Source organism: Candida orthopsilosis, assembly GCF_000315875.1.
Source record: "Candida orthopsilosis Co 90-125, chromosome 1 draft sequence".
NCBI lineage: Eukaryota > Fungi > Ascomycota > Pichiomycetes > Serinales > Debaryomycetaceae > Lodderomyces > Lodderomyces orthopsilosis.
In genome coordinates, this window is record NC_018292.1 from 1223944 (window position 1) to 1251277 (window position 27334).

A 27334-nucleotide genomic window follows, 5' to 3' on the forward strand; every position below is an offset into this window, starting at 1 on the left:
GTGGGTGTGTGAGAATATGAATATTTACAATAATGGGTATCTTTGAATTTATCAAAGCTTGTGCCATGTAGTAAGGTGAAGCAATAGCGGTGAAGACCCTATCTGTTTTCGCACTCACATCTCTTATGGAATAATAAATCTCTAGAATAGAATTGTGCTTTGGGTGTTGAAGCCAATATTTGCACAAATATCATATTGAGTTGTGCTTTAGATTTCGATGTCGTATTAACAATTTGACGGTGGACTATGCTAATAAAATGGGACGTGCTCTTAAGCTTTTCCACCAGAGGCCTTGAGAAGCTCATCACTCATTATTTAAGACAGAACGTCAACAATAAGCACATGCACGTGTATCCATTAATGAAGATTCATCAACTCAATTGCTTGAAATGGGCCCTAGAGTATGTAATTTTTTTGCTTTAGGTCGAGCTTGAAGATGTTATTTATAAACTTCTCACACGCACGGAGGTTTTAGGTGTTATCTGCTCAAGAGAATTCACGATGCTATCAAATTTTAGAAAACCATATCAGGATGAGAGAGAGAAGATACATTTTGAATCAAGTTAGAGTGCCACTTCATAGCGTCAACATAGCGTCAACATAGCGACAAATACTCAAATCATGCGACGTAGATTTAAATACATCAAAACCTATTGAAACAATGCAAATTGCCTTGGACAATTTCTGTTATAAACTATGTAAAACAAAGTCTCGCAAACGTGACAGGTTCCAGCCGTAGAGTAAACAAATGAATACCTTTTCTGGTTGCTCTATTCAACGTCATCAAATTTTTGATCAACCAAGTCTGGAATATCTTCATTGCCCTCTTCATTGGCAGCAGCAGCTCCAGCATTGACATCGTTTGGAGTCTTTCCGGCTTGGATTTGTTCAGCCAATTGTCTCAAAATCTCCAAGTTCTCTGCTCCCAATTGAGGCAAGATTTGTGGAATTAATTGAGTAATGTTTTTTTCTTGTGGGTATCCAGTGAAGGCAAATGTGTTGGAAGCGGGTGCTCCTTGAACACCGACTCTGTTGAAATGCAAAACCTTACCGTCTTCCTTGAAAAAGTTGGCTTCTTGCACACCTTCAATTTTAGTGGCTTTCAATTTACCCAAAGTTTCAATCAATTTGGTGTCATCTTGTTCTGTTTTCACTCCCTTCTTTGCTTTAACTCTTGAACCACCAACCTTCTTGGCAGTTGACTTTTGCAATTTAGCTAACTTTTCTGGATCTACTGGCATTTCTGGCTTTTAGTTTAAGGATCTATCAGGTAGAACAATTGCGGATACAATCTAGTTGATTAAACTTTTTGATTGTTGGAAAATTTTGATTTTTTTTTCGAACAGTGTAAAAGTGAAAAAAAAAAAATTGAAAAATTGTAGAACAACAAAATTTTGATTTTTCTCGCACGACATCAATTTTGAGACCGTTGTCCTAAATATCAGTCAAGGTGAATATTAATGAGATTGTACATCCACACTAGTTCACAAGATTGATCTTATACTACAGCCAAAGCATCTTCATTATTAGGGGATCAATTGATACAAGAAAGTTGTAGGTGGTAATTGAAATGAAAAAAGGATCTTTTTTGTGGCAAACTATTGGTGTGATACGTCTCCACAAAGGTTTTCTCTAATAGTTTACAGTAATCTTCCCACTCTATTCAGATAAAGATGGGCTCAAACAAGATAGACTGAATTGGAATTGTTGCACAACATCTGTAAGTGTAGTAGTAGTAGTAGTAGTGGTGGTGGTGGTTGTTGTTGTTGTTGTTGCCTCCTTTCTAACGCTTTCCTGCATATGAACCAAAGCGAAATGTAGTGTGTGTCGGTTTTTATATACTCAGACGACAAAAATAAAAAGGTGCCAGTTCTCCATACAATTGTTGTTCATCCCTTTATGTTGGAAAATGAATTTACGAACTACGTCCACAGATTCCAAGTACTACGCTAGTTCCAATTACAAAAGCTATGCTTCAGATTGGGTCATCTCATTTGTTCTACTCATTTATTTTTTCAGTATAGCTGAACATGCCAACCCATTTCAACGCCAATTCCTGAGTGCAGACTTATCAATAGCGCACCCCTTTGCAACTGAAGAGCGCGTTTCTGGGATTGCATGTATACTTTTGGCATCAATGGTGCCTTTGGCCGTCATGTCCATAGTTGTTATATCGAAATCATATACTGAGAAATATAAATCCAACTCCAATCCACTCCATGTTTTCCAAGTGAGCGTGTTGGGGCTTTCTATGTCAATATTTTTGGATGGCGTGGTTACAGATATTCTCAAAAATTGGATTGCCAGACCGAGACCAGACTTCCTTGCTAGATGTGGTGCACAAATTGATGGCCCTACCGATCAGTTGGTCGATTTAAGCGTCTGTACTGCCCCGTTAGGAGAGCTGCTACTTTTGGACGGAATGAGATCAACCCCATCTGGCCACTCATCCATTAGTTTTGTTGCGTTTTTGTATCTCACATTGTGGTTGTCGGGGCAATTTAGGTTGTTTAATTCAACGCCACAGCACATGTACAAATACATCTTAGTATTCATGCCACTTTTACTTGCCACATACATAGCATTGAGTAGGGTTCAGGACTATAGACATCATTTCATAGATGTGATTCTAGGTTCAATGTTAGGTAGCACTATCGCCGTGTTGATATATTTTCATTATTGGAACGACTTGCAAAATGACACATGTGACTCGCCCAAGTCATTCAAGAATACTCCAGAGACTGTTTTACCTTTATAATGGTTAATTGTATGTGAAACCTGGTGTATTGACGGCTTCGTCTATTCTGCTTTGTGGAGGAGACAGATGTTGTAAAACAATCTTGATTCTGAAACAAATCCCACAAAAAAGGGAAAGAAGAAAACAAGCGCAAATAAAAACCGAAAATTTGGAGAAAGGACCAAACATCAAAATCAAATGCAAACAATTCCTATAGGTTTTTTTCCTTTTTAAACACATCTCAAACATGTCACGTCACCTTTATACATGAGTTGGCATAAATAGATTCAGGTGGTGCCCTTTTTGAATAATGGAATTCTTTCCACCAATGAGTCAATCCTTTCAAAACATGAGTCCTGAGAACGATACCACTTTAATAATTACTTTAACGCGAACAGCGACGTTGTCTTCAGAGTCTACGCCATCTGATAACACTTATGTATCTTGGAAAGAGACTACTATCACCACTGAACAGGTCATTTCGAAAGCTGTTACCATATCTCCTTCATCACCAAACACTTCACAAGAGGCTAACACTCAGGGTATTACAGCCCACGCAACAATTCCCTCACCATCTACCAACTTAGAATTACGGAAATCGCCCTCGCCGTTATCTTCGGCATCAAGCGTGATCACGAGCGTAATTTCGGGGTTTCCGTCAAGCCTGCAATTTGGTGAAATTCCAACCTCCAGTTCTACACAGGTTAGCATTGCAGTGGGTGTTCCTATGGCCATATTTGTCGCTTTTTTCATTGCGTTAGGTGCTTGGTACTATCTTCGAATACAAAGATCCAAACGTGAATTCGACCAAAACAATCTTGACATTTTCAGTGAAAAGCTTAATCTTCTGAATCAGACTTTATCTAAGCCAGGCTTGGAAAAGTTGACAAAAAAGCCATACCCAGTGGTCTTTTGTCCAACTAACTATTTGCATACAGATAAGGCATTTCAAATTTATGAACAGCAAAAACCAAAACAAACTACGAACTTAAAATCCCAATTGAATCGCTTGAGTGGACTATGGCCTAGAAGAGGCAAAAAACAAGAATCGTTGACGCATCCACAGCCTAATATCTTCAAACGCATATCTTTAATGACACCGGTGTTTTTGAGAAATTTCAATACTGATAACAGATATCAGGGGAATAAAGAAATTGTCAAATCGCCAGTTCTCGATATTTCGACGACCAAAGTGCCAAGCTACAATTCATCTGCTCTCAATACACGTTTTGGTTTCGGTGATGTTGACAGAGGTCACATTTTGTCAAATAAAAAAATGTATACGGTGATCAAGCCATATACAAAGAGTCTTGATGATGAGTTAACGATACACATTGGAGACAAATGCATTGTACTAGAGAAATTTAGCGATGAATGGTGCAAAATTCAACTCCACCAAAAAAGTGGCCACGAGTTAAGTGACTCTGACCGAGAAATCGGTTTGGTTCCTTGGATGTGTTTACTGAAGATATAGATCTAATACAGAAGAACAGCTTTAGTTATCTTTTCTTCCCTAGTTTTCGCCTCTGTTCTATTGGAAAAAAGTTTCTTCTTATACTTCTTATTTGAGACTAGTCATATTCGCATAATATATTTACCTCATTATGTAGTTCGATCGTAGTTGTATGACCTCGAATACTGTGCATATGGGTGCTTAGAGCCTGAGGGGCCATTCATGTTGTGAGCTGCATTCCCTTGAACGCCAGGCGACTGAATATTCGGGGTATACTGGTATTGTTGATTGTCGTAGCTCCTGAAATTGTTGGGTTGTCCGTAAGGTGAAGGTTGATATGTGTGATTGTGTTGCTGTGGGGGACGGTTGGGTATATGTTGACGGTTCGAAACTCCCATATTTGGACTCCTTTGCGGACCTGGTTGTACAGGCATGTTAGTGTTATGTTGTTGCGGATTCCCATGGTATGCCGGAGGCTGCCTTGTTTGATGGTTATCGTACTGCATCGGCGGGTTCATGGACGATGGTTGTTGCCTTCCCATCGGCTGAGTTTGTTGTCTTCCCATCAGCTGAGGATGCACTTGTTGATTTGGCTTACTGACTTGGAACTGAGGCAAAGGCTGCTGACCGGGTTGATTCAATGGTTTAGCACCTACCCTACGAGAATCATTCTCCAGTCTCAAGCGGTCAAAATCAGAAGCTTGCGAATGAGAGCTTTGATGGGGGTAGTTTCCATGCATTTGATGACGCTCTTGGCCAGGTTGTCCACCAAGAGGAACAAATATTTGCTTATTTGACTTTGGTATGTTTGTTTTAGTTCTCGGCTGATCACCACTACTTGTTGAAGAGTCACTGGGGGGCACTTTTCTCTGAGGTGAGACAGGATATTGCAAATCCTTTTTAACTGGAGATGCCACTTCTCGCACTGCTCCAGATTGTAACGGTTTGCTAAGCTGGTTTTGCGAAGAATTGGGTGATACAATGTGTCTAGGCCTGTTAGTTGGATAAGGAACACTGACAGCTTGCGGGCTCTCAGTTGCTTGGGGAAAAGCAGGACGTTCTTGATCAAATCCCCTCGCAATATTGTCTAAACTTGCACCAAATTGCTCTTTGGCATCCACTTCTCGATTAGAGTTATTCTTGGGAGAAGAATCTGTTTGAAGACCGTAAAAAGGAACGCTCTTTCCTACTTTCTTATATTGATCGTGAAGGTCATTGAATTGCGCCATAGGTGACACCACAGATGAATAACTGCCATTTTGCTCAAGGCTGGGTACTCTTAAACTTCCTACAGATACACTCGAGTCACTTGGATTTTGTCCAATGGTTCGCACATCCAACAAATTTGGCAGTTTACCAGTATCCGTTTCTTGCAGACTTTCTTCTTCATCCTCATCACTAAACAAACCATCATCATTTTTGGGATATGTGTTGCTTGCGAGATTCATCTGTCTTATTCCCAATGGCAAATCGTCCTCGATTAATTGTTCTTGTGATCCATTAAGTACCTCTCTGCGATCAATATAATTATCCGATGGAGTTTTCAAATCCGAGTATTTCTGATAAATTTCCGCTAACTGGACAGAGGCATGAGGATTTGTTGCAACCTCAGGAACTAGGTGACCGCCTTGCCTTGAGCTGTGATCGTCAAAAGTTGAAACAGTCTTTTTGGGTATTGCTGGAACTTCCACTTCGAGGTTTTTAATATTCTTGTCCAAACGTTTACCACCTGCAGTTATATCTGAATGTGGTGGTGGCGGTGGTGGATGTGCAGCTTGTGTTGATGAAGGTTGCACAAAATTTCCCAGTTGTGACGTCGTTTCTCGCGACAAGTTTGATGGCTCCTTTCTTCTAAATGTCAGTGCGCTCCCACTGCTTGGAAGGCGAGGTGAACTTGATAAGGCTGGACTGTTTAGAGAACTTACAGCACCAGCATATCCTCGTTGACTTCCACAACCATCGTAACCTCTTTCAATTTTAGACTTTAATAAATTTTGAATCTCCAAATTCCATGTCCTCAAATCCCAACTGATATAACTACCTCTTGATACTAATTGTTGAATGTCCAGAAGTTCTAGGTAATGTACCCTTGGGAGTGTTGGTAAACCAAACAACAATGAATCTACGTCATTTCTGTTTGCCTTTAACCTCTTTGGCCTTCCATACAATCCAAATGTATCAAATAATGGCACCAAGAATCTTATCAATGTGTCAAACCCAGGAACAGCAGAATGTTGCTCAGGCATCAAGAAAATTGAAGTATGCTTGAAATCTTCTAAATTCTTTTTCGAAACTTTAGTTGACAAACTTGGTGAAGAAAAGTTGATATATCCTTCCATTTTAATCATTGTTGAATGGTCTATCAAAAGATGGGATTGTGGATATATGGCTGTTACAGCAGATGCATCAGTAATGACTGCCATTAATTGTTTCTTCTTTTTCTGTTCATTTTCAAAAAGAAGAATTCTTCCAGGAACAAATGTCTTCCTTTTCAAGGTAGATGGTTCAACAACTGCATAACATCGTTTCCATGCCATACCACTTCCATATCTTATACTTATCCAATCCTCGTGATCAAATCGCTTTTCGGCCAAAATTGTTCGAATATCAGACAACCGTGAACCTCTTGCTGATAACAAGGCTCCGGTATAAGCTGCTTGGAGGGAGTTGTATTCATAGCTTGATAATCTAAGAGCACAGTACCAAGTTTCCAAATCTTTGACTGACTTGAACTGCAATATATATCTATTTTTCAATGTTGTTGAGACAACTACAACGTTATCCAAATTTTGTTTTGCTGCTGGCAAAGTTTTCATTGCACTGTAAACTGCATCAGTAAAATTGATATAACTTGGTTTAGCAGACACTTCTAATAAAGCATCGGCATTATTTTTAAATTGAGCCAAAATTGCGGCATCCCAATAGGCCAACTGATTTCCAGTCAAAATTCCATAAACTTCACGCCATTCTCTATCAGCGGGTTTTCCATCACCATTGAGATCGTAATACAACATAAATATACCTTCGTTGTAACGTCTATGAGATTGAGATGACAATAAGGTGACTATTGGCACCAATTCTGGAGACAACCCTTCTAAATCAAAGTCATCCAGAGCACCACCAGGTGGTGCATTTGAAGTCAATGTTCTCCCATCGCTGATACTGCTGCTTTCGGTGTTTCTAGGGGATCCATCACCCTTTTGATTTGAGGCAATTCTTTTTTTTACAGCATTCATATTTTAAGGTTTTATATTCTGTGTGTCTGTGTGCGAATATACAAAAACTGCTGTGGAATTCAGGAATATTGCTGTAGAGTATGTGACCGTTGCAAAACTAAAATAAAGGGAGAAAACAAAAAGGAATGAATCAATAGTTGGTAATCTGGTGATTATTTGCACTCAAATCTGAAAAAAGAGTCAATGCTATTGAGTATGACAAAACAAAATCACAATAGATACTGGGGGGGTGGGGGGTTACTGGTGATGCTATTTTCGATGGATGGGATTTGTCAACTACTAATCACTTGAACAAAGACAAGTACAAACAACTGTGTAATATAATGAACGAGTGTAGTGCCAAATCAAAAGTATGGGTGCGTATGATGAGTGGTGGTTGTTCGGTTTGATGACGCAGATTACTTATATTAGTATTGTTGTATTGTTATATGTATATCTGGTTCTTTCTTCTGTATTTTCTGTCTTGTTTTGTTTTGTTTTGTTTTGTTCGAGTAAAAAAAACGTTCATTCAAAAATTTTTTAAATTATTTTTATTTTAAATGATTACATGTGTTACATATATTTAGAGAGACAGATCAAAATACTAACAATAACTATATACATACATACATACATAGAATAGCACCTTATAATGTACATATACTTGTATATATAACTTTGTGAAATGGAGAAGTGGGGCGGTGCATCTATCTCTCTATTCCCATTGAAGAATTAAACAAAGAATAGATCACGCACACTCTATTTGTTTTGGCCACAAAACAACAATAAACAATAACACTAAAAGTCGTGTGCGATTTAGCAAAAATTACATAATCATATACTCATATTAAACCCTACCTAAATTCACCTTAAGATGTCATATAGCTATCTTTTTTGCTATAATCTTGTATACATTCGAACCACCCTTATTTCTCTTGTCAATACAGCTACCGAAAGTTTACTGTATATCTTCGAAAAGAACCTTTGAGTTTACCACCGTTCACTAACTAATTGGAAAAGCCTTTTACGATGTCAAAATTGTGAAATAACCCTGTTTTTGAAACGTAGCCGTAGATTTCTACTCTTCCCTCGGCTTAATATTGAGATCTATTTACAGAGCTCACTTAGATTCCTCTCTGATATACTTTTAATGTTTATTAGATTGAACACAACTCATGAGATTAAAAAGAAAAGTTGGGTTTCTAGTTGGTACCTGCTTTTTTGCAGCTAACACCTACTTTCCCACACGTAGTCTACGCTTCAATAGTGTAAGGTCCTTTTTACTCTTTGTTATTGCCATTGGCACGCTTGTGGTGTATATTGGGGACTTACTGTTCCGCCTCGGGCTATTCAGAGCACCGATTTAAGTGCAGAATGGCGCACCAATTACTAAAACCACTAAACAAGTGGAAAACCAACACAGGGCCCCACTAATAGGGGGCACAGGAGCCACAGAGACCCCCTAAAAAGCCCAAAAAATTATTTTGGGCGCCCTGAGACGGCGAAGCTCTGTCAAAGTTTTTAGATGGTGCAGAGATAATTTTTGGTATACGGTAGTAGAAGTACGTGCATTAACGTCGCACTAAGTAATTAAAGGTATATAGACCACTGGAAAGTTACAGAAAAATTTCATGTAGTCGAATAGAAGCTGTAGACTCTCAAGAAGCTTGAAGAGTGTATACTATAAATCACATTACTCTGTTTGTAAAATCCAGAAAGAGTTCCTAGTGCAGAATTTTAACGAAGCTTACTTTCTGCCAACTTCAATAAAGCTTCCAGGAAAATCGTGTTGTTTGCAGCCAGGCAATATGATGCCAAAATATACGTAAGTTAATCAGTTTGTTTCTATCACTATTTATGGTTCCTATGCTGGAACGAGAGAAAGTGGCTCCGTCAAAAAGTTTGAAGTGAAGAATCACACAACGAGAAAAAGATCGCAAATCGAAATTTCGGCCAGAAACTTACTTATCACAACTGAAGTTTTTGTGAGAGATGGGATGTCGCGAGAGCTAAAGAGTATCATACAATCATTCAAGTATGACCAAGATCCAGACATCGACATCAATTTGAAGAATGCCAGAGTAGGCAAGAAATCAGCAAGAATTTCAAGTCCCAAGAAGAAGACGAAAATCGCTCTATCTGATACAACAAATCTACCTGACTTGCGTCCGTCGTTGAATACCAAATTGACTTTGTTATTCATTGGATTCAACCCGGGAGTTCAATCATCAATTCAACAACATCATTATGCCCACCATTCAAATCTATTCTGGAAATTGTTTAATCAATCAAAGTTATTGGAGAGAATCGTGATGCAGAAAAAGACTATCAACGATATGGACCACGATGATCAACACCTAAACAGTTTGCTCAAAAATGGATCTACAGCTAATGACGATTTCGATTTGATAAAGTATGACATAGGATTTACTGATTTAGCGTTGCGATGTACTGCAACAGCAGCTGAATTGACTACCGAAGAGAAATTGAACAATATACCCCGTCTTTTGCAAGAAATTAACTTTAGTCATCCTAAGCATGTTGCTTTAATTGGGAAAGGAATATGGGAAATGGTTATAAAATATTATGCTTCTGAATTGGGGATAAAGGTCAAGTTGAATAAAGACAATTTCCAATGGGGGAAAGTGGAGGTTGGAACTGACAAACAATACAACAAGATAATAGACCAACTATTTTCACAAATTCCTTCTGAAACATCCATTTATATATTTCCAAGCACGTCTGGATTGGTTGCAAGTATGTCCTTTCAAGAAAAGTTGCAACTTTGGCAAAATCTAGCAGATGATATATAATATTTAAGTAGAGCATTCTATATATGCAGACTATTTACCACTCTACTTCTAAGACCAAAAGTATCTGAACCCATGATTTAAGTCACGATAATAGGCATCAATTTTTTCCTCATTACCACTCAACTCTCCCAATTCACCAAAGTTTTTAACAAAAACCAGATCAACAAACGATTTCATTGCCCTACATTGCTCAACGTTATAACAATCTTGGTAGTGTAATACTTTGAATCCATCTGTTTGCAAATTTTTGCAGCTTCGTACCTCATTTTGTTGTTTAAAGCATGGATACTGAAACATGTTACGAATCGTTGAAAATTGTTCGTAGCATTGGTGCAAGTTATACTCAATTTCAGCACAGTTTATAGATACTGCCTTATGTAGTTGATTAGCATTTTTGTATTCTTCTAAATTGTATGATTCACTTTCTGTCATTGGCGGGAGTCTATTGAGTTTGTTAAGAACTTGTTTGTCATGAGGCAAAGCATCAAACTTGGCGGATTCAGTAGGTCCAAATTGTTTGAATTCGGTATTCTCTTTAAGGAGAAAGTCCTTTAACTCGGTCGGTAGACCATCACCTAATCCATCGTTAGTGGTTTTACCACCGTTGCTTCTCGTGAACGGCCACATACAAAAATGATTGTAGTTGTCTTGTGGTTAACAATGAGGTTTTTTTTTTCTAAACTGGCACCTTTTTTTGAACTCTTGAGTTTATATAGCTACTTTAAGGATAATGGATAGGACTCTAATTCATGAAACCCTCTGTGGTAGTTACAGAAGTGGGTGTGATTCAAAGGTGCTTAGCCTTTACCAACAAAATGCACCGAAACATAATTGACTGTGATGAGAAAAAGAAGCCGCGACGAGATTATCCAAACGAAAGGTTACGAAAGACCGTTCTTCATCAGATTCAATTCAGCAAGCACTATGCACAAAACTCCTTACCTCTACATGCTTTCGTGTCTCCCAAATAGAGACAGAATCTATAATAATCTTAATCCTTGTGTTGATTCACGTCATCATTGTACTCATTTCTAAACAACACACGCTGTCAAGTAGGGATTATATTGTTCCAGCAAACGCTGTTTATACTGGGTTGATGATGGCGGCCAGTTTTTGTTTCCTCATTTTATAAATTACTTTAGACTAATTTGAGTTCGTTTATATTGGAAATAGCTATATCATTATTGGATCTATTAGCTCCCTTCGTGCTGCTCATGGAAAAGAAAAGAGTTTCGTGGATAGATGAAGACTTTTAGTATAACGTTTACCACTAACTTAGTAATTAACCGATTTAGGTCAACATTGGGACTAAGCTGTTTACATAATGCTAGACTGACTAGTCAATGTTTTTCGGACTTTTTCCTAGTAACAAAGGTAAATGGCAAGTTATTCATCAGTCCAGATAAGCTGAAAGAATTCGCCAGGTGCGATTCCACACTCCAAGTAAATACCTTAATTTTATACGATTTACCGGCATGCATTTAGTCTCGACATATTAAGATCATGATCTTGCAACTCTTCGTTTTTGTTTCCCTACTCCTGTGTACTCTTATTTCCCTGGTTTGTGAGTGCCAAAGTATCCTCCCGTGCCAGCAATACTTGTCTCACAAATTTCGGTGGTTGTATTCACTGTAGTTAGTAGTTATGGTACAGCTACGCCTGCTCTGAAAAAAACCTTCAAACGTAGCGACATCGGTGTGTATTTGAACCAACTTTTGAACCTATCCTAGTTACCCTCTTCTCCTGGACAGTTATTCGCATATCTATTGTAGCACTGATCTTCTACTAGCGGCATAAGCATGGGGCCATTGTTGGAGTCGGCATGTGTTGTCTAGCAGAAGGAATACAGCTCTTGAGTTTCTGATAGTGTGAGACGAACTTCTTTTGAATTTGGCGTGGTATTAGCTGTGACCGTTTCAATTACCAACAAGGGAAACTCCTAGCACCATAGTAGTTTTCGTCATATATATCTCTAGATCTATCTTTCTTTGTACGGTGTTAAAGATTCGATCCAATGTAATGTGTTGAAGTCTGTGCCATTGGATTTCGTCGATTAGCATTTGACTGTCGCAAAATTCCTTGCGACACTAAATATTCTGCGAACTTACTTTCTTCTTTTGTTCTTATGTATATTTTAGCTAAACACTTTCCTTTTTAAAACAACATTAAATCAACAGACTTGTACGGCTAAATTCTTAATTGTAATTGCTATTATTAAGTTCGTGTAGCGTATTTAAGGCACCAGCTCTTTTTTCAGATTGTTCCCGGTACATGTCTTGGCGCTTGAGAGTACCCATTACCATACTTAGTGGTCTCATCTTCCATTGAATACACTGAAAAGGTGGAAAACATGCTGGTATAGTGATACTCACCCTCTAAAGAGACCAAAAAGTTTGTTTTAGACATTCATATTTGGTGGCTGAATTTTTTTTTTGTTAACCCAGATCAAAAATCTCTAAAGTTTTAAGCCAAAATATTGCCAAAAATAGAAAAGAACAGGAAGAAAGCTAAGATACATAGTTTTAAACCCAGTAAGTCCTATAGATATGTATAACACTTCGAAAATGTACACGAGTGACACGTTGAAATAATATTGCTTTCAGGGGTGAAACATAAACAACTGTTCTCAGTTTAATATCTACTCTTCTTGAAACTCTCATAGTTTCTGACCACTATAGTTAAAATGTATTGGCACATAATGTACATCAAGAAGACTGCCACCGTATTGTTATATATCTTATAGATTTATTACTCTGTAGTGTTATGTCGCAATTTTGATCAATAAGAAAACACAAACTATAAAGATGGAAGATGAACTGAGATATACATCAGGCGGAAAATTTTGGTTTATTGTTTTTCAAAGAACAAATTCAACACAAGATCTTTTTGTTTAACCCCCTCTAAAGAGAAGGCGGAGATATGTAATTGCTTTTCTGATCGCCTTTAATTCCAAACCGACAAACCTTGTTTAAGCTTCTCCCACAACCACTGACATACTACAGCGTTATATTCGTTGTGTAGTTGAAAATATTTAATTCTTATTCTTATTCTTCTTTGGTTGGTGTGTTTATAAACTCCGAAATATACATCACTTGTTTGAATTTCATATCTCCACCACGCCTTAAATTACAAACCAACATACATTCTTTGTGTATTGTTGGGGATTTGTACACGCATACATTCATACACACTCGTTGATACACATAATAACACTTTTGCAATCCTAAACTCTCCAATTTAGTTTTTCTCGCTTCACCCCCACCCGTGATTAAAGTCATTGTGCATATATCCTATATGCAATTATATATATATATATACACAGTGATTAAGAACAAAGTTTTCTTTTTTTGAGATGTAAAGTAAACAGGTCTGAACTTATACCTCCTCTGAGTTTTAATTCACCACTTTCTCTCTCTCTATATATATTCGTATATGTCATTATGTCAATTTAATTTTTTTTGAATTTTGTTGGCTGGCTTATGGTGTTATATGAGTACCTTTTTGTGTATTTTGTGGGTTTTATTGGGTGCTTTTTTTCTTTTGTTTGATGTTTGTTAATTTTGTGAATGATACTTTGTTTGGGGAAATTAGTACATGAACAATTGTAAAAGTTATTGTTCAGTTTTTTCCACTTTTTGCTACTCTCCTACAAATATATATATATATATATATATACCATCATCATCTTTATTCCCATCACCATCACTAGCGTGTGATTTTCTACTTCGCTTCTTCTTCGAAATTTCAAAAGAGTTTTCTTCCAACCTTTCAAACGCAGTTGGCTGAAAAATATCACAATTCGGCGGTTAACTTTGTATCCGTCAAGCAATTCATATTGTACCTATCGCTGTCCTACTTGAAAGCAGACACAATTTGGTCCAGTTTCATTGCACTACCATCCGATACACGTCATAAAAACTACCAACACCACCGTCAGTCGAATTTGAAATCGACCAAAAGTACTATTAGAATTCGCCATGACTAGAGATATTACTAACCATTTACTTTTTGAGGTGGCTACCGAAGTTGCTCACAAGGTGGGAGGAATTTACTCAGTGTTAAAATCGAAAGCACCTATTACGGTTGCTGAATACAGAGAACGTTATACATTGATTGGACCTTTGAACTACCATTCAGCTCAAATTGAAGTAGAAGAGTTACCAGTCAAGGATCCCTTGATTAAGCAAACTTTGGATTCGATGTCTGCCAAAGGTGTTCGCTGGCTTTATGGAAGATGGTTAATTGAAGGGGCACCAAGAGTGTTGCTTTTCGACATTTGGTCGGCTGGTCATTTTCTTAACGAGTGGAAAGCTGATTTATGGAATATAGCCGGAATTCCGACCCCAGACCATGATCTGGAAACTAATGAGGCCATTTTATTAGGATACTTGGTTGCATGGTTCTTGGGTGAGTTGGTTTACAATGATCGTGACAGGGCTGTTATTGCTCATTTCCATGAATGGTTGGCCGGTATCGCATTGCCCTTGTGTCGTAAAAGAAGAATTGATGTCACAACTATCTTTACAACGCATGCAACATTGTTGGGAAGATACCTTTGTGCCGGATCGACTGATTTCTACAACAACTTGGCCAATTTTGACGTTGATGCCGAAGCTGGTAAACGAGGAATTTATCATCGTTATTGCATTGAAAGGTCAGCCACTCATTCAGCTGATGTATTCACCACTGTTTCTCATATCACAGCGTTTGAAAGTGAGCATTTGTTAAAAAGAAAGCCTGACGGTGTTTTACCAAATGGTTTAAATGTTGTCAAATTCCAAGCTGTTCATGAATTTCAAAACTTACATGCCATGAAGAAAGAAAAAATCAATGAATTTATCAAGGGACACTTTTATGGGAATTACGACTTTGACTTGGAAAATACACTATACTTTTTTATTGCTGGTAGATATGAATTCAGAAACAAGGGATGCGATTTCTTTATTGAAAGTTTGGCAAGGTTAAATCACAGATTGAAAGAGAGTGGCTCCAAAATGACAGTCGTTGCTTTTATTATAATGCCAGGAAGAACTCAATCATACACAGTTGAAACTTTGAAAGGACAGGCAGTTGTTAAACAATTGGAGTCTACCATTGAGGAGGTTCAGAAGAAAGTTGGTGAACGTTTGTTTGAACATTGTGCAAGGTATCCTAATTCAGAACATGCGGCTGGCAAGTCAAATGAAGTACCATCAATCGATGAATTAATCAAGCCTGCTGATCGTGTGTTATTGAAGAGAAGAATTTATGCATTAAAGAGAGAAGGTTTGCCGCCAATCGTCACTCATAATATGATTGATGATAATACAGATCCTATTTTAAACCAAATTAGACGTGTTCAATTATTCAATCGTCCAGAGGACAGAGTTAAGATCATTTTCCATCCGGAGTTCCTTAATGCCAACAACCCAATTTTGTCCTTGGATTATGATGAGTTTGTACGTGGGTGTCATTTGGGTGTTTTCCCATCTTATTACGAGCCATGGGGCTATACTCCGGCGGAATGTACCGTCATGGGAATTCCTTCCATCACAACAAATCTTTCTGGATTCGGATGTTATATGGAAGACTTGATTGAAAATACCAGTGATTATGGAATTTACATTGTTGATCGAAGAATGAAATCAGTTGATGAGTCTATTGACCAGTTAACTGGTTATATGTTTGATTTCTGTGAAAAAACTAGGAGACAGAGAATCAACCAAAGAAACAGAACCGAGAGATTGAGCGATTTATTGGATTGGAAACGAATGGGATTGGAGTATATCAAAGCCCGTCAATTAAGTTTAAAGAGAGCATATCCCGACAAGTTCAAAAACGGTGCCAATCCATTCAATAACTCAACTAATTTAAAATTGACAAGACCGCTTTCAGTTCCAGGCTCACCTAGATCCAAGGTTGGATTAATGACTCCTGGTGATTTAGGAAGTTTACAAGAAGCGCACGAGGGTTTGAATACGGATGATTATGTGGGGTTCAAATTAGGTTTGGGTGCCAATGATGACGATAATGAGGATGGAGATGGAGATCAACATTATCCATTGACTTTAAGAGGGAATTCGGTACCCCCCGAGGATAAGGCTGAGTAGAGATCTACCGGTTTCTATTAAACAGACTCTATAGAACTAATGCCGAAGTAGAACTATCATAAAAAAGTCCTGACATAGAATTAAAAAAGTATAAACTCTCTATTTTCTCTCGCCCTTTCTATCAATGGAAACAACTCGGCAACAATTGGCGTAGTTACCAGCCAAACACCTTTTCTGCTACTTCGCAGTACTCATCTGCGAGGTATGTGGAGCAAAGACCTAAAAGTTTATTACCCAATTCAATCTCCTCCAGCTTGCGTTGGACATTATTTTCAATGGATTCCTTTGTTGTATCAGCGTTCTGTACGTCTCTCTTTTCTGAACCGTGCAACACGTTGTGTATATGCTTGAGTATACCTCTCAAATGCACAAGCTTGTTTGTCCTATCAGCTTCGCTAAAAGTCAATCCCATGTAGTCTATGCCATCACGAGAATCAACATCCCAATATGCAATGGAGTTGGGAATGAGTACCAGCTTTCCGTCAACACATGTACCTTTGTTCGAATGGCCCTTTGACCATGGCTCGGGATTGATGTTGAAATCCACCATGGAGCTAACATAAATTAGTTCAAATGAATCTTCTTTCGTCAACGACCTTGTTATGATAAATATATGGGGTCGATATAATTCACGCATACAACCACATTCCTTATTATGAGAACGAGCAATACCTACCCAGAATTTCCGATCTTGGGTTACTTCAGTTAGTGGAAGATATTCTTTGGGTATCTGTATAATGTTTGTACCGCCTCGTAAAACGCCCGCGTTGTCGTTGGCGTCAATAGGATTAAATCTTGGTCCCGAAACTTTTGCACATTCCCCCGTTTGCAAGCTGCATTTGACAACCCTCAATGGGTTGAAGTTATAGATGAAGTTGATCTCATTTTTATCATTTTTAACGTCCGTATTATCCATGAAAGGAGCCCAATTCTTTTCAATAAAGCTTCTTTTCTTATCCTTAATTGCAAGACATATTACCTTGTGTGGATCATTGAATGGTCGGTAAACATGCATTGCACGTGCCCAGTTCACCTTTGTTCTTCTTGCGTTGAAAATGATAACGGGCTCTTGGAATCGTGCCCCATCAGTGCTGCTATATTCATTCAATATAATCCTGGGGTCTTCACTACCAATGACCACCTTATTTTGCCTCTTGCCCAAGTCTAAATCATGTGGCAAAATAGTTGGGAAAGTCAAATCAGAATGTGGAAATTTAAATCCCTTTATCTCATGCCAGTTTTTGTCAAAGACCTGTCCTGATAATATGGAAATGGTGGGGTTATTTCGTCTCCCATCTTTTGCATACACAATCCGGTTTACCATGAAATAAACTTTATAGAGGTCCATCCAAACAGCACTTCCACAGAACTTGAACCACTTTTTTCTAAGGATATACTCCTCCAGCTGCTCTGGATCGTCTTGGAAACACAACTTGTAAGCATCATTTGTTTTGGAAAGAATTTGCAATTGACCTCTTAAATGTTTCAAGTCGTACTCTTGGTTCAAGTCAAACGACTGCGTAGCAGCAACACTAGCTTGGTCCCGTACCTGAATTGAGCTACAATTAAACAGGCCGTCAATATATAAGGGCTCTATGGTGTCTTGTCGTCTCAGCTTGGCTTGTTTGTTGTCTTGAATTTCTAGCTGCTGGTCCAGCTGCTGGTCCTTCTGCAAGTTCGGCTCTAGGTCTTGCTGCAGACCTTGTTTTATGTCTTGTTTTATCACTACGGGATATGATTGTCGTTCAACATCGAAGGAAAACCCTGACACTTCAACTGGATCGAATCTCATTTGCAAAAGCCCGCTATACAATGGCGATTTATCTAACCTCTGACCATGTTGCCTCAAGCTCCATAGTAGAAAGTACCACACGTTAACATTTAGTATGATAATGCAAACAGCAATCAAATTGGTGGCCCACTCTTGCTTTTTCCGCCTGGGTCCTTTATATTGCTTGCGCAATACATACACTGAAATCGGGCTTAAAATGAATGCTGTTATAATATATAGTTGTGTACCAGCGTCAAGAAGCCCGAGTTCATTTATCGTGAGCATGTTGGTGACTTGGTCTGTTTTCCTTTTGTACGAAATCGCAAGATGCAAACTTAAGTGGTCCACACAGCCTTTAACGTTCGAAAGACGTGAAATAAGAAAAATACTTCAAATAAAGTTTTTGGTGGGTCACGTGAAGATAATGATTTGAGAAACATTTTAATCATACAATGGCTCAACTCCGTCCAATGGGCTCTCCCTCCTCAGGTCACATATAAACTCAAGATGGTAGATACCAAGCTGTGAGGTACGATTGTGAATGGGTTGAAATTTCGAGTAGTATCGATTTTATTTTCACGTCTTTAAAACTGGCTTTCCTTGTCGCTGCAGTACGACTTGTTAGGTAGCATTATTTTCCTCCTTACTTTTGTGAAAATAGAAACAACGAACTCAATATTGAATATTAATTTGTCGAGTTTTCAAACCATTTATAATTAAATCTTATAACATCTTCAATATAAGTCACGTGCCAAAAATCACGTCTATCATAAAAGAAACTAAAAAAATTATGACACAAATCAAGAAAACGAAAAATAAACAAAACAATTTGTTCCAGGAGACTAAATCAACCAGAAACGTACTACAAAGAACCAGAGCAGGAACGGGTTAGACAGCTCCGCATCTTATTTCATACTTATAAGACATCAGTACCCGTTTTTATTAGCGAGTTGGTATTTACACTGCGACAGAGACAGATCGGTAGGAAGAAATTTGGATAGGGAGAAGGTCCTTTTTTCAATTTACAACAATAAAGAACAACGTTTGAAAACACAATTTGCCTTAAACCGCGTATCGAGAATCAACCTGTACCGGCAAACATTATCAAAAAATCCAGCATGAATGAACATCTCAGCTTACTGAAATCAGACAGAGATAGCGTTTATTCCTTTGATTCGGTAAGCACGAATGAGCGCTTGCTTGATCGATTGGATTTTGACAACGAATCTATAATGTCAGTAGATTCATACAGATCCTCTAATATTGGATCCCAGAGCTTGCCAGGTGGCAGAAACGACTCCTTCAGAGCTAGAGATGCAAATCCGGATTCTTTAAAACAACAATCATGGCTAACAAATGATTTGTCTCAGCACAATGGATTAATGCTCCCTCAACAACCAATGAATAATTTAAGCGCTATAAGGAGGATGAAAGACTATACAAAACCAACCGATCTTACGCGGGGGAATGTACTAGATCGAAGACAACTAGGTTCGTTTTCTAATCGCAATTCCACGAAAGTTAACAGAGATAGCACGGGCAGAGGAACCATATTCAGCGAACCGAATAATGCAAATGATATGCTGGACAGTACAACCCAGTCTTGGAGAAAGGAGTTACCACCTAATATTAACTACGCCCAAAATGGAGTCACTAACTTCATTCAACCTAACATTAACAGTCAATCATCCTTCAATACAAGTTCTCATAGCATAGATGGTACCTCGCTAACCAAACCGGATATTTTCCTACAGAGAAACGAATCACGGGCCGGTCTTCTAAGTCGAGCAACGAACTCAAGTGTCGCATCAGTGGATTCAAGGGATGTTTTAACTACCGATAAATTTTATACATCCAACAAACTATCTGCCTATAATGAGCTGGTAGATATGGCTAACAATGAAATGCTGGATTTAAATCTAAAGTCAAAATTGGAAGACAAGTCTTCGTACGTGAGTACACACTCAGAAAAAACCGATGAAAAGAGACTATTATTACCTCACAATAACACAGCCCGTAGTTCTCATGTCAAGGAGCGGCCAAGTGGAGGAACAGAGAGCAATATTTCAGCACAAGAGCATCTCTATGGACACGCATTAGCGCTTAGTGAAAATCGTGCCGAATCTGTGCGTGGTCAAGTGCTAAAGAGTCAGGAATTACTGCCCGAATCAAGAACATTGATATCGCAGGAGCTCAGAGCACAAGGAAAACACCGAGAGGCCTCATATCAACTACAAATAGCCGCTAATGAACCCTTCAACAACACAAAGGCCATGTATCTCTATGCATTGGCTTTAAAGCATGGACAAGGGGTAAAGCAGAACTATAATGCATCTTTAAAATGGCTATGTAAATGTATTTTAAGGACCCCAGTATCTGAGAACAATTTGCAATCCAACTCCGGGCATCCACTTCCCAACACAGGTATTGTGGCTTCAAGATTGGATAAATTATCACAACAAGACTTGTTACAATTGGTACTTGCTAGTTTTAGAAACTCCGAAAATTCGGGTGGACTAGCAAATGGGGAAACTCCTGAAATGTTGTACAAAAAATTCAAATCATACAGTAAATCAGAAGTTAATAAAATTTTGGCAAAGAATAAAAGCAAGTCAGACGTTGTCGCCTTGAGCTATTTCGAGCTTGGTGTGTATCTTCTCAATGGGATTGGTGGCAGCTCCAATCTGAAAACAGATGAAGCGAATGGAATCATCTTGTTATCAAAATCTGCTGCAATGTGCAACGTTGAGGCAATGGAGCAATTGGGTGAAGTGTGGGCTACAAAGACAAAATACCGCAAGAAGGATTTGTCCAAGGCTGCTGCATGGTTAAGAAGTGCCGAGATATTTGGTGCAAAGTCTATTGGAAATAGTTGGATCTACAAAGAAAAGTATTTAAGATCTAACACTAACTAGAGCAAATTTGAGATTCCATTTCCCTTTATGTTGCATTTGATTGGATCTCAATTTTTCTGCCTCGTGTTGGTAGAAATTATGCGTATATTATCTAGATAAGTCTATGTCAGACCACTGTGTAGTTTATAATTGACAATTCTATCTGGGTTCATTTTGTTGTAAGTTTCAAGGAAATAGACAACCACGTTAAACAATACACAATTGACTTCATTAAGGTTAGAATAAATCCCCATCGGTAAATAGTATGTTTGTAAACTTGGCTTAATTGACTTGTCGAACGCTTCTAAGTTGTAAGATTGCTGAGCATGTAGTATATTTGAGGTACTTCTCTCCCACACACAAGAGAACGTCGATGCTAGCATTGAATTGAGATATTCCGGTTGCGAGTTGACAAAATGGTGTTGCAAGCTTTCGGAATTTTTGAGATTTTGTTGTTGCAACTGAATGATTTTTCTGCTCAACGTAATATCGTCGGAAGCTGTAGGGGTTGGAGGCACCACATCATTTGATACACCCATCTTCTTGATGTATGTATCCACCACTTTTAATAAAATGGAATTTATTCTCTTGACTATTAAAGCTCGCGTCTGGAACAACAAACATTTTAGTGTTTTTAAAAACTCGACCTCGAGTGGAATCTCTTTTGACGTAGTGAGAATATCCCCCAGAGCAAGTAGAAGTTCGATATACGTAATTAGCCCTTCGACATCTATATCTAAAGCCTTCCATGAGCGCTCACTAGGAAGAGTGCTGGTAACAACCTTAGATCGTTCATCGTAGTCTAACGATACCATTTTCATGATGCAAACATCCACCTGCATTACGATAACCTGAATATCTTCGAACTTGATATGGGGCGCCTTCCAATTCTCGGGAAATGAACCTCGAGTCAACTCTAAAGTTTTCCACAATTTTTCAATATCTGCTTGAACATTTTTACATATATCAAGCCAGTATTTCTTTTTCTTGGTAAGCTTAGTCTTCACATCCTCAGCTTGTGCCTTTGTCAATTTGAGTTCAGGCAACAAGGAAGGCTGCTCTGGTCCAATAGTTTCGTTGATAAAAAGACCTGTGCATTTCTGGCTGCTCCTAGGTTCGTTCTTTACGAGTTGCACCTTTATTTCACGCTCTAATGCGTTCAACCTTTTTGAACTATCCTTCAATAACTTATCTTTTTCCTCAACAAGTTTGACAAGTTTCTCGATCTCCTTTTCTTGTTTGTCCTTAACGCCCTTATACATTTCAATATCTGAACTACAAGGATTCATCGTCAATGCCAGCTCGAGTGGCTTTTTTTGGTGCTTCGAGTCAAATTTTGTTTCTATACTGTCCTGCCTATTATTTTTTGCCTCACTTGTATCACTTTTAAACTTTCGAAAGTTAGTTTCAACAATGCTCCTCTCATTAGCTTGTTTTTGGGTGGTTATTTTGAGACCATTAAGAGTCGGAAAATTAGAAGGAGACGAAACCCTCTCCTTAAATTTCATCTTATTGTTCATGATGACCCGAACGAGGAATTTTGGTTTCGCAGTGTCATGCATCTTATTGATCCACTTGAAAACTCCGACGCTGGTCTCTACGCGCTTGAATATGGGAGCATTAGGCAGCCTTTTAGCCTCTTCTTCATAGCCCCTGTGTTTCGATTCTAAGTTGTCACTCGATAATCCGTCTGACTTGGAATGTGCGCTATGTTGGATCTTGCTGAACGATGTAGGCAAAGTAGGAGACAACACCAGTAGCGGCATATCTTCTGATACTTTATGTCTATGACTCCCTGACTGGCTTGTTTCTCCAGCTGCTTTGTTGTCGAACGCATGCTGCGAAGATGTATAACCGTGTAAAGCATTTTCATTTTCAGCGGTGAAGAATATATCTTTCTTAATCGAACTGGACTTGGGATGTATAGGAATAGGTGAATTGAGCTTGTTGGACAGTTGTGATTCTTTCTTTTGATCTTTTGTCGATTTCCTCTTCGGGGAAACTACGCTTGGAAATTGATGGGTTTTGATTTGTGGTATTGTAGGGGACAAAGGGGGCGGTAGATCTCCCGTTCTTCTATATGATTCCAGAATCTCTTCTAAATCCCACATCAGTGTAGTCTTGATGGGAGGTTTCAACGATTCATTTCGTAGTTTTGCATCAGACAGACGATCCTTTGGAGTAGGAGAAGAATTTAGACCGTTAATGTAAGGGCTTGACAGTCTTGAACGTGCGCTAGTAGCATTGAAATTGGATGAAGATGGCTTTGCAGAAATTGTTGGATTGGTGAATATTGAGGACTTTAATGACATACTATTTGACACGCCATACGGTCCAAGGGGGGGGGGGGGTAAAAGGGACGTCTTGTTATGTGATTTCAGAAAGAAGGAGTTCATCCTTTGATTGTGCGAGAACGCGGCCAAAACTTATGTATACTTCTTAAATGCAGTAGTATACTACAGCAGAAGCAAGAGAATTCTTGATACAAGGAATACAGGTTGAATGATGGATATAAATATCCCATTTACTAGCCAATTATACCATCCCGCACGTAATCTTATCATACCAAGTATGATCCCATAACAAAAGAAGGTGACATTTCTCAATCCTTTCAGCTTAACTCTATTGGCCCGAGAGTACGCCTCTTGGTACCCACGAAGATCAAGCTGGGACGTCTTTTTGGATCAATCTATATCAATGCCTACAAATATTTTGTTTTGTTTCTCATAAATCGCCTGCTAACTCGTCAAACTTTTGATGGGTTATGTGGAAAAAAGGAAAAAAAAGTAACAAAGGTGGATAATTATTATCAACTAGCTCATAGAGACCTTTTGTAGAATTTTTCAACACTGTGCAAACTATAGTTCTTGTGACGTTTTGTTTTCAACTAGACCAGAACATAGTCGTTTATCGATTCATTGAACAAGGGCAAGCGAACTTTAAGTGAAAAAGGAAAGAGGGTACTTTTTCCAATCACCACATACTTTGGTACTTGAGGAGAATTTAAAAAGGGATTAAGCACCTTCTACAACTATCCGAAATGGCTAATTACAACGAAGTTCAACCCAATACGTTCAAATCTAAAAGTAAACGCAAGAAACATGGTGGTGGTAAACGAGGAGGAGAAAACCGAAGAGGAGGAAACCGCAGTGGACATGGCGGATCTTTCAATCAGGAAGGATCTAACCGTGGGAATAAGTATAGTGCGGCATACGAGAGGGAATGGAACAATGAGGATTATCAAAATCAGAATCATACCATCAATAGCAATTCCTTCACGGATGTAAACAACTCATCCACCGAGAATACCTTTGCAGAAGATGACTACAACCCAAATAATGTTAGTGCACAGAAAGAATTGACTCAAACACAACCTACGAACTATAGCCTGATATCGAGGCGTGACAGGAGAGACGATGCAACATCTGTACATTCTAGTCATGACTCACAGGGTCGTAGTAGTAATTCTACACAACGTTATACAAATGCATCTCCACGACGTAGGAGTACCAGTGGTGGGGAGACCAATGCAAAACAAGCACAACCTGCATCAACAAAAGCACTGAATGATCAGAAATCTCCAGATACTCCTTACCTACGGTTTATAGCAAGGAAGCTAGAAGCCAGTAAACACCTCCCCCTGTATCTACAAGAAGCAGCAAAAGCTCAATTGGCTTTCATTCTCACAGAAGCTGCTAGAAAACAACTTACGGACCGTAATGACTGGTCCAAGCAGAAGATTCCGTTGTTGGATGGAGGAGGGGAATTGTTGTTGCAATGGGAGAAGGAGAATGGTGTCATTGGGGGTCCGAATACATTGAATGAAACAAGCTCGTCTCTATCTCACCAGGTTACTGAAAATCATAATGACTCTCAGACTGCAAACTTTCCCACAAACAATGCGCTTTCGCGACAAGAGTCTGCTAAACATGAGAGATTCGGAAACAGAAGACGTGAAAGTGATGAGGAGATAATGGTCTTAGATGCGGCATTTCCGACCCCAGTCGGGGAGGATTCAAGAAGGTATTTGAACTCAACACAAGGGGATATTACAGCACCACGAGGGGGTATTACAACACCACAAACGATTTCACATCCAGCCATTAATAGTAAACGAGTGGCCAATGAGGACTATGCGTCCAATGAAAGAAAACGACAAAGAGCAGAAAGATTCGAGGTTACAAACTTTTCTAGCACACCGCGACCAATACCCAAGAATGAACAAAATGGGGGGCCCGTTGTGGGCCTTAATACTAATTTGGAAAAATCTTACTTGAGGTTGACTTCAGAACCAGACCCGTATAAAGTGAGGCCCCAATACATTTTGGAGAAAAGCGTAGAATATGTCCTTAGAAAGTACAATTCAATGCGTGGAAAGGAGGCACTCAATTATCTTAATGATCAGTTTAAGTCCATACGACAAGATCTAACTGTTCAACACATTAAAAACGATTTCGCAATTGCAGTTTATGAGCAGAATGCTCGACTATCTTTGAAGCACGATGATTTAGGCGAGTTCAATCAATGTCTAGGACAATTGAAGTTTCTTTATAATTACAAAAGACAATCATCCCCAGAATGGCTGAAGCGCTTCATTTCGCTGGAGGTTGAGATGATTTGCTACAAGATAGTATACATGATGATCACAAACAACAATAGCGAAATCTGCAAGATAAAGCTCAGCTTGCTCGAGGATTATGGGGGATTCCAAAGGAATGATGCAAATGTTGTGTATTTCAGGTTCATCAGCTCTTTGTTCAAGCTTAACACCTACAAAATGTTCAACAACTGTTTCAAATTTTATGAAGAGATAAGTAAATACGAAGGATTGGAGGATGTGCGATTGGCGTTGAAAGTTATTTCAAGTTTCTTGGACTACAAGGTGAGGTTGTCGGGACTTTATATTATCTGTGGGGCAAATAGAACCGGAATGAAGATGGAATCTTTGCAAAGCATGTTGAGATTTCAAGATAGAAAAGAATGCGAGGTTTTTTTGCAGCAGCTACACTTGGACACGTTTGTTGCTAAAGGCGACTTTCAAGCTTTCAAGGCTAAAGGTGCAGTAAAAACATTATACAAAAAATCAGCAAAAATAGATATCAAGGGCCAAATTTAGGAAGGCGAGAAAAAGATGAAGGCGCTGTGATGTATCGTCTTGTATATTTACTCTAATCTAACGTTGGACCTAGTGCCATTAAGGCAAAGTTATGCTTGTTTTTCTCATCCGCATTGTCGATGTAGAATTGAATCTTCTCAATCAACTTTTGTTCCTTGATAATGCTGTCCTTGCCAGTAGCACCAACTTCACCCAAGTCAATTGGTCCTTTTCTCCTTCCGTCCAATTCATACAAGTGATTATCCTTACCTTTAATGAAGCTAATAAAATGAAGATCAACCGCTTCACCTAATGGAGGTGCCTCCGTTTGTCCTTTGGAGCCAAACTGCTCATCAAGTTTAATGCTCTTTTCCAACTCTTCAACAATTAAGCTGATTTCTTCCACAGATAGGTTTCTGCCCTGAATCTTGGTAACCAAATCGTTTATTTGCAGATGGCTTAATGTCAAATCGGTCAGAATATTCGCCAACAAGTGTAATAATGCGTACAATCCGCAACCATTTCCAATCGTTTGCTTGAACCAATGTATGTTCGGGTTCTCGTTTTCGTATGTACCAGCTTCCGCATCTTTCTCCTTCCTATAGGCTTCATAGTTTGGAGTCAAGGGAAACAATAGTATAATTCCAAATATTGGCTGGGGTAAAAATGACAAGAGCTCAGGGTCTGTTAAGGAGTAGACATCATGGAATTGTAATATTGGCGAGAGGCCCAACTTGTAAGAAAGCTCTGTAAAAATAGAAGGATTTGATTCCAATGGAATCACCAGTTTCGAATCTGCCATGTTATTGTAAAGGAAGAACAATAGTTGAGTGTGTGGAATTTTGATTTTTCTATTTGCCGCATCAGTTTGCCTTTAATAATTTTGTTTGCAACACTTCAGCCAAGGAAGGGACAGGATGGTTCAGCTCAAGAAATCATCCCGCACATCTGGCAGAAAAGATAGTACTTACCACTTGAAAATTTTTCAGAGTGGGTGTTCATGACTGGCAGGAAACGTTTATTATAACTATATCTCAAAAGTCAAGGGACTAGTTTGTTTTTGCATCAATATTCTGACAAACGTAACAAAAAAAACCTCCACGTCGTTATGCTAGAAAATTTGCAAAACTCTTGAGGCTAGACTAAGTAACATCAAAAGTCTTACAAACCAACCTAAGCCAAAATTGGTTATAAAGAGTTTAAAGCGATTCAAAGGTAGTACCTTCTCAAAATAAAAGTTAACATAAAAATTCAGGTTCTTAATTTT

At 38.6% G+C, this 27334-nt stretch overlaps 12 protein-coding genes across 12 annotated transcripts; 6 read left to right on the forward strand and 6 right to left on the reverse strand. All coding sequences in view use genetic code 12, as the record gives it.

Moving 5' to 3' along the window:
* Positions 1–770: 770 nt before the first annotated feature.
* CORT_0A05550 (Egd1 GAL4 DNA-binding enhancer protein) lies at positions 771–1241 on the reverse strand (the record flags this gene model as incomplete). The annotated part of the gene is made up of 1 exon (XM_003866334.1): positions 771–1241. The coding sequence occupies one exon, from the start codon at positions 1239–1241 to the stop codon at positions 771–773; it is 471 nt and encodes a 156-aa protein (XP_003866382.1).
* A 668-nt stretch (positions 1242–1909) lies between these two features.
* Positions 1910–2758, forward strand: CORT_0A05560 (Dpp2 protein; the record flags this gene model as incomplete). Its single annotated transcript, XM_003866335.1, has 1 exon — positions 1910–2758. One exon carries the CDS (start codon positions 1910–1912, stop codon positions 2756–2758), a length of 849 nt encoding a protein of 282 aa, XP_003866383.1.
* Positions 2759–3086: 328 nt separating this feature from the next.
* CORT_0A05570 (Fus1 protein) lies at positions 3087–4211 on the forward strand (the record flags this gene model as incomplete). Its single annotated transcript, XM_003866336.1, has 1 exon — positions 3087–4211. The coding sequence occupies one exon, from the start codon at positions 3087–3089 to the stop codon at positions 4209–4211; it is 1125 nt and encodes a 374-aa protein (XP_003866384.1).
* A 128-nt stretch (positions 4212–4339) lies between these two features.
* CORT_0A05580 (hypothetical protein) lies at positions 4340–7426 on the reverse strand (the record flags this gene model as incomplete). Its single annotated transcript, XM_003866337.1, has 1 exon — positions 4340–7426. The coding sequence occupies one exon, from the start codon at positions 7424–7426 to the stop codon at positions 4340–4342; it is 3087 nt and encodes a 1028-aa protein (XP_003866385.1).
* A 1976-nt stretch (positions 7427–9402) lies between these two features.
* On the forward strand, positions 9403–10218 carry CORT_0A05590 (hypothetical protein; the record flags this gene model as incomplete). The annotated part of the gene is made up of 1 exon (XM_003866338.1): positions 9403–10218. The coding sequence occupies one exon, from the start codon at positions 9403–9405 to the stop codon at positions 10216–10218; it is 816 nt and encodes a 271-aa protein (XP_003866386.1).
* A 48-nt stretch (positions 10219–10266) lies between these two features.
* Positions 10267–10845, reverse strand: CORT_0A05600 (hypothetical protein; the record flags this gene model as incomplete). Its single annotated transcript, XM_003866339.1, has 1 exon — positions 10267–10845. The coding sequence occupies one exon, from the start codon at positions 10843–10845 to the stop codon at positions 10267–10269; it is 579 nt and encodes a 192-aa protein (XP_003866387.1).
* Positions 10846–14195: 3350 nt separating this feature from the next.
* On the forward strand, positions 14196–16307 carry CORT_0A05610 (Gsy1 UDP glucose/starch glucosyltransferase; the record flags this gene model as incomplete). Its single annotated transcript, XM_003866340.1, has 1 exon — positions 14196–16307. The coding sequence occupies one exon, from the start codon at positions 14196–14198 to the stop codon at positions 16305–16307; it is 2112 nt and encodes a 703-aa protein (XP_003866388.1).
* Positions 16308–16461: 154 nt separating this feature from the next.
* Positions 16462–18363, reverse strand: CORT_0A05620 (Bmt3 Beta-mannosyltransferase; the record flags this gene model as incomplete). Its single annotated transcript, XM_003866341.1, has 1 exon — positions 16462–18363. One exon carries the CDS (start codon positions 18361–18363, stop codon positions 16462–16464), a length of 1902 nt encoding a protein of 633 aa, XP_003866389.1.
* An 833-nt stretch (positions 18364–19196) lies between these two features.
* Positions 19197–20993, forward strand: CORT_0A05630 (cohesin complex subunit; the record flags this gene model as incomplete). Its single annotated transcript, XM_003866342.1, has 1 exon — positions 19197–20993. The coding sequence occupies one exon, from the start codon at positions 19197–19199 to the stop codon at positions 20991–20993; it is 1797 nt and encodes a 598-aa protein (XP_003866390.1).
* A 101-nt stretch (positions 20994–21094) lies between these two features.
* On the reverse strand, positions 21095–23368 carry CORT_0A05640 (hypothetical protein; the record flags this gene model as incomplete). The annotated part of the gene is made up of 1 exon (XM_003866343.1): positions 21095–23368. One exon carries the CDS (start codon positions 23366–23368, stop codon positions 21095–21097), a length of 2274 nt encoding a protein of 757 aa, XP_003866391.1.
* A 644-nt stretch (positions 23369–24012) lies between these two features.
* CORT_0A05650 (hypothetical protein) lies at positions 24013–26088 on the forward strand (the record flags this gene model as incomplete). The annotated part of the gene is made up of 1 exon (XM_003866344.1): positions 24013–26088. The coding sequence occupies one exon, from the start codon at positions 24013–24015 to the stop codon at positions 26086–26088; it is 2076 nt and encodes a 691-aa protein (XP_003866392.1).
* A 52-nt stretch (positions 26089–26140) lies between these two features.
* CORT_0A05660 (ubiquitin C-terminal hydrolase) lies at positions 26141–26869 on the reverse strand (the record flags this gene model as incomplete). The annotated part of the gene is made up of 1 exon (XM_003866345.1): positions 26141–26869. One exon carries the CDS (start codon positions 26867–26869, stop codon positions 26141–26143), a length of 729 nt encoding a protein of 242 aa, XP_003866393.1.
* Between the last annotated feature and the right edge of the window lie 465 nt (positions 26870–27334).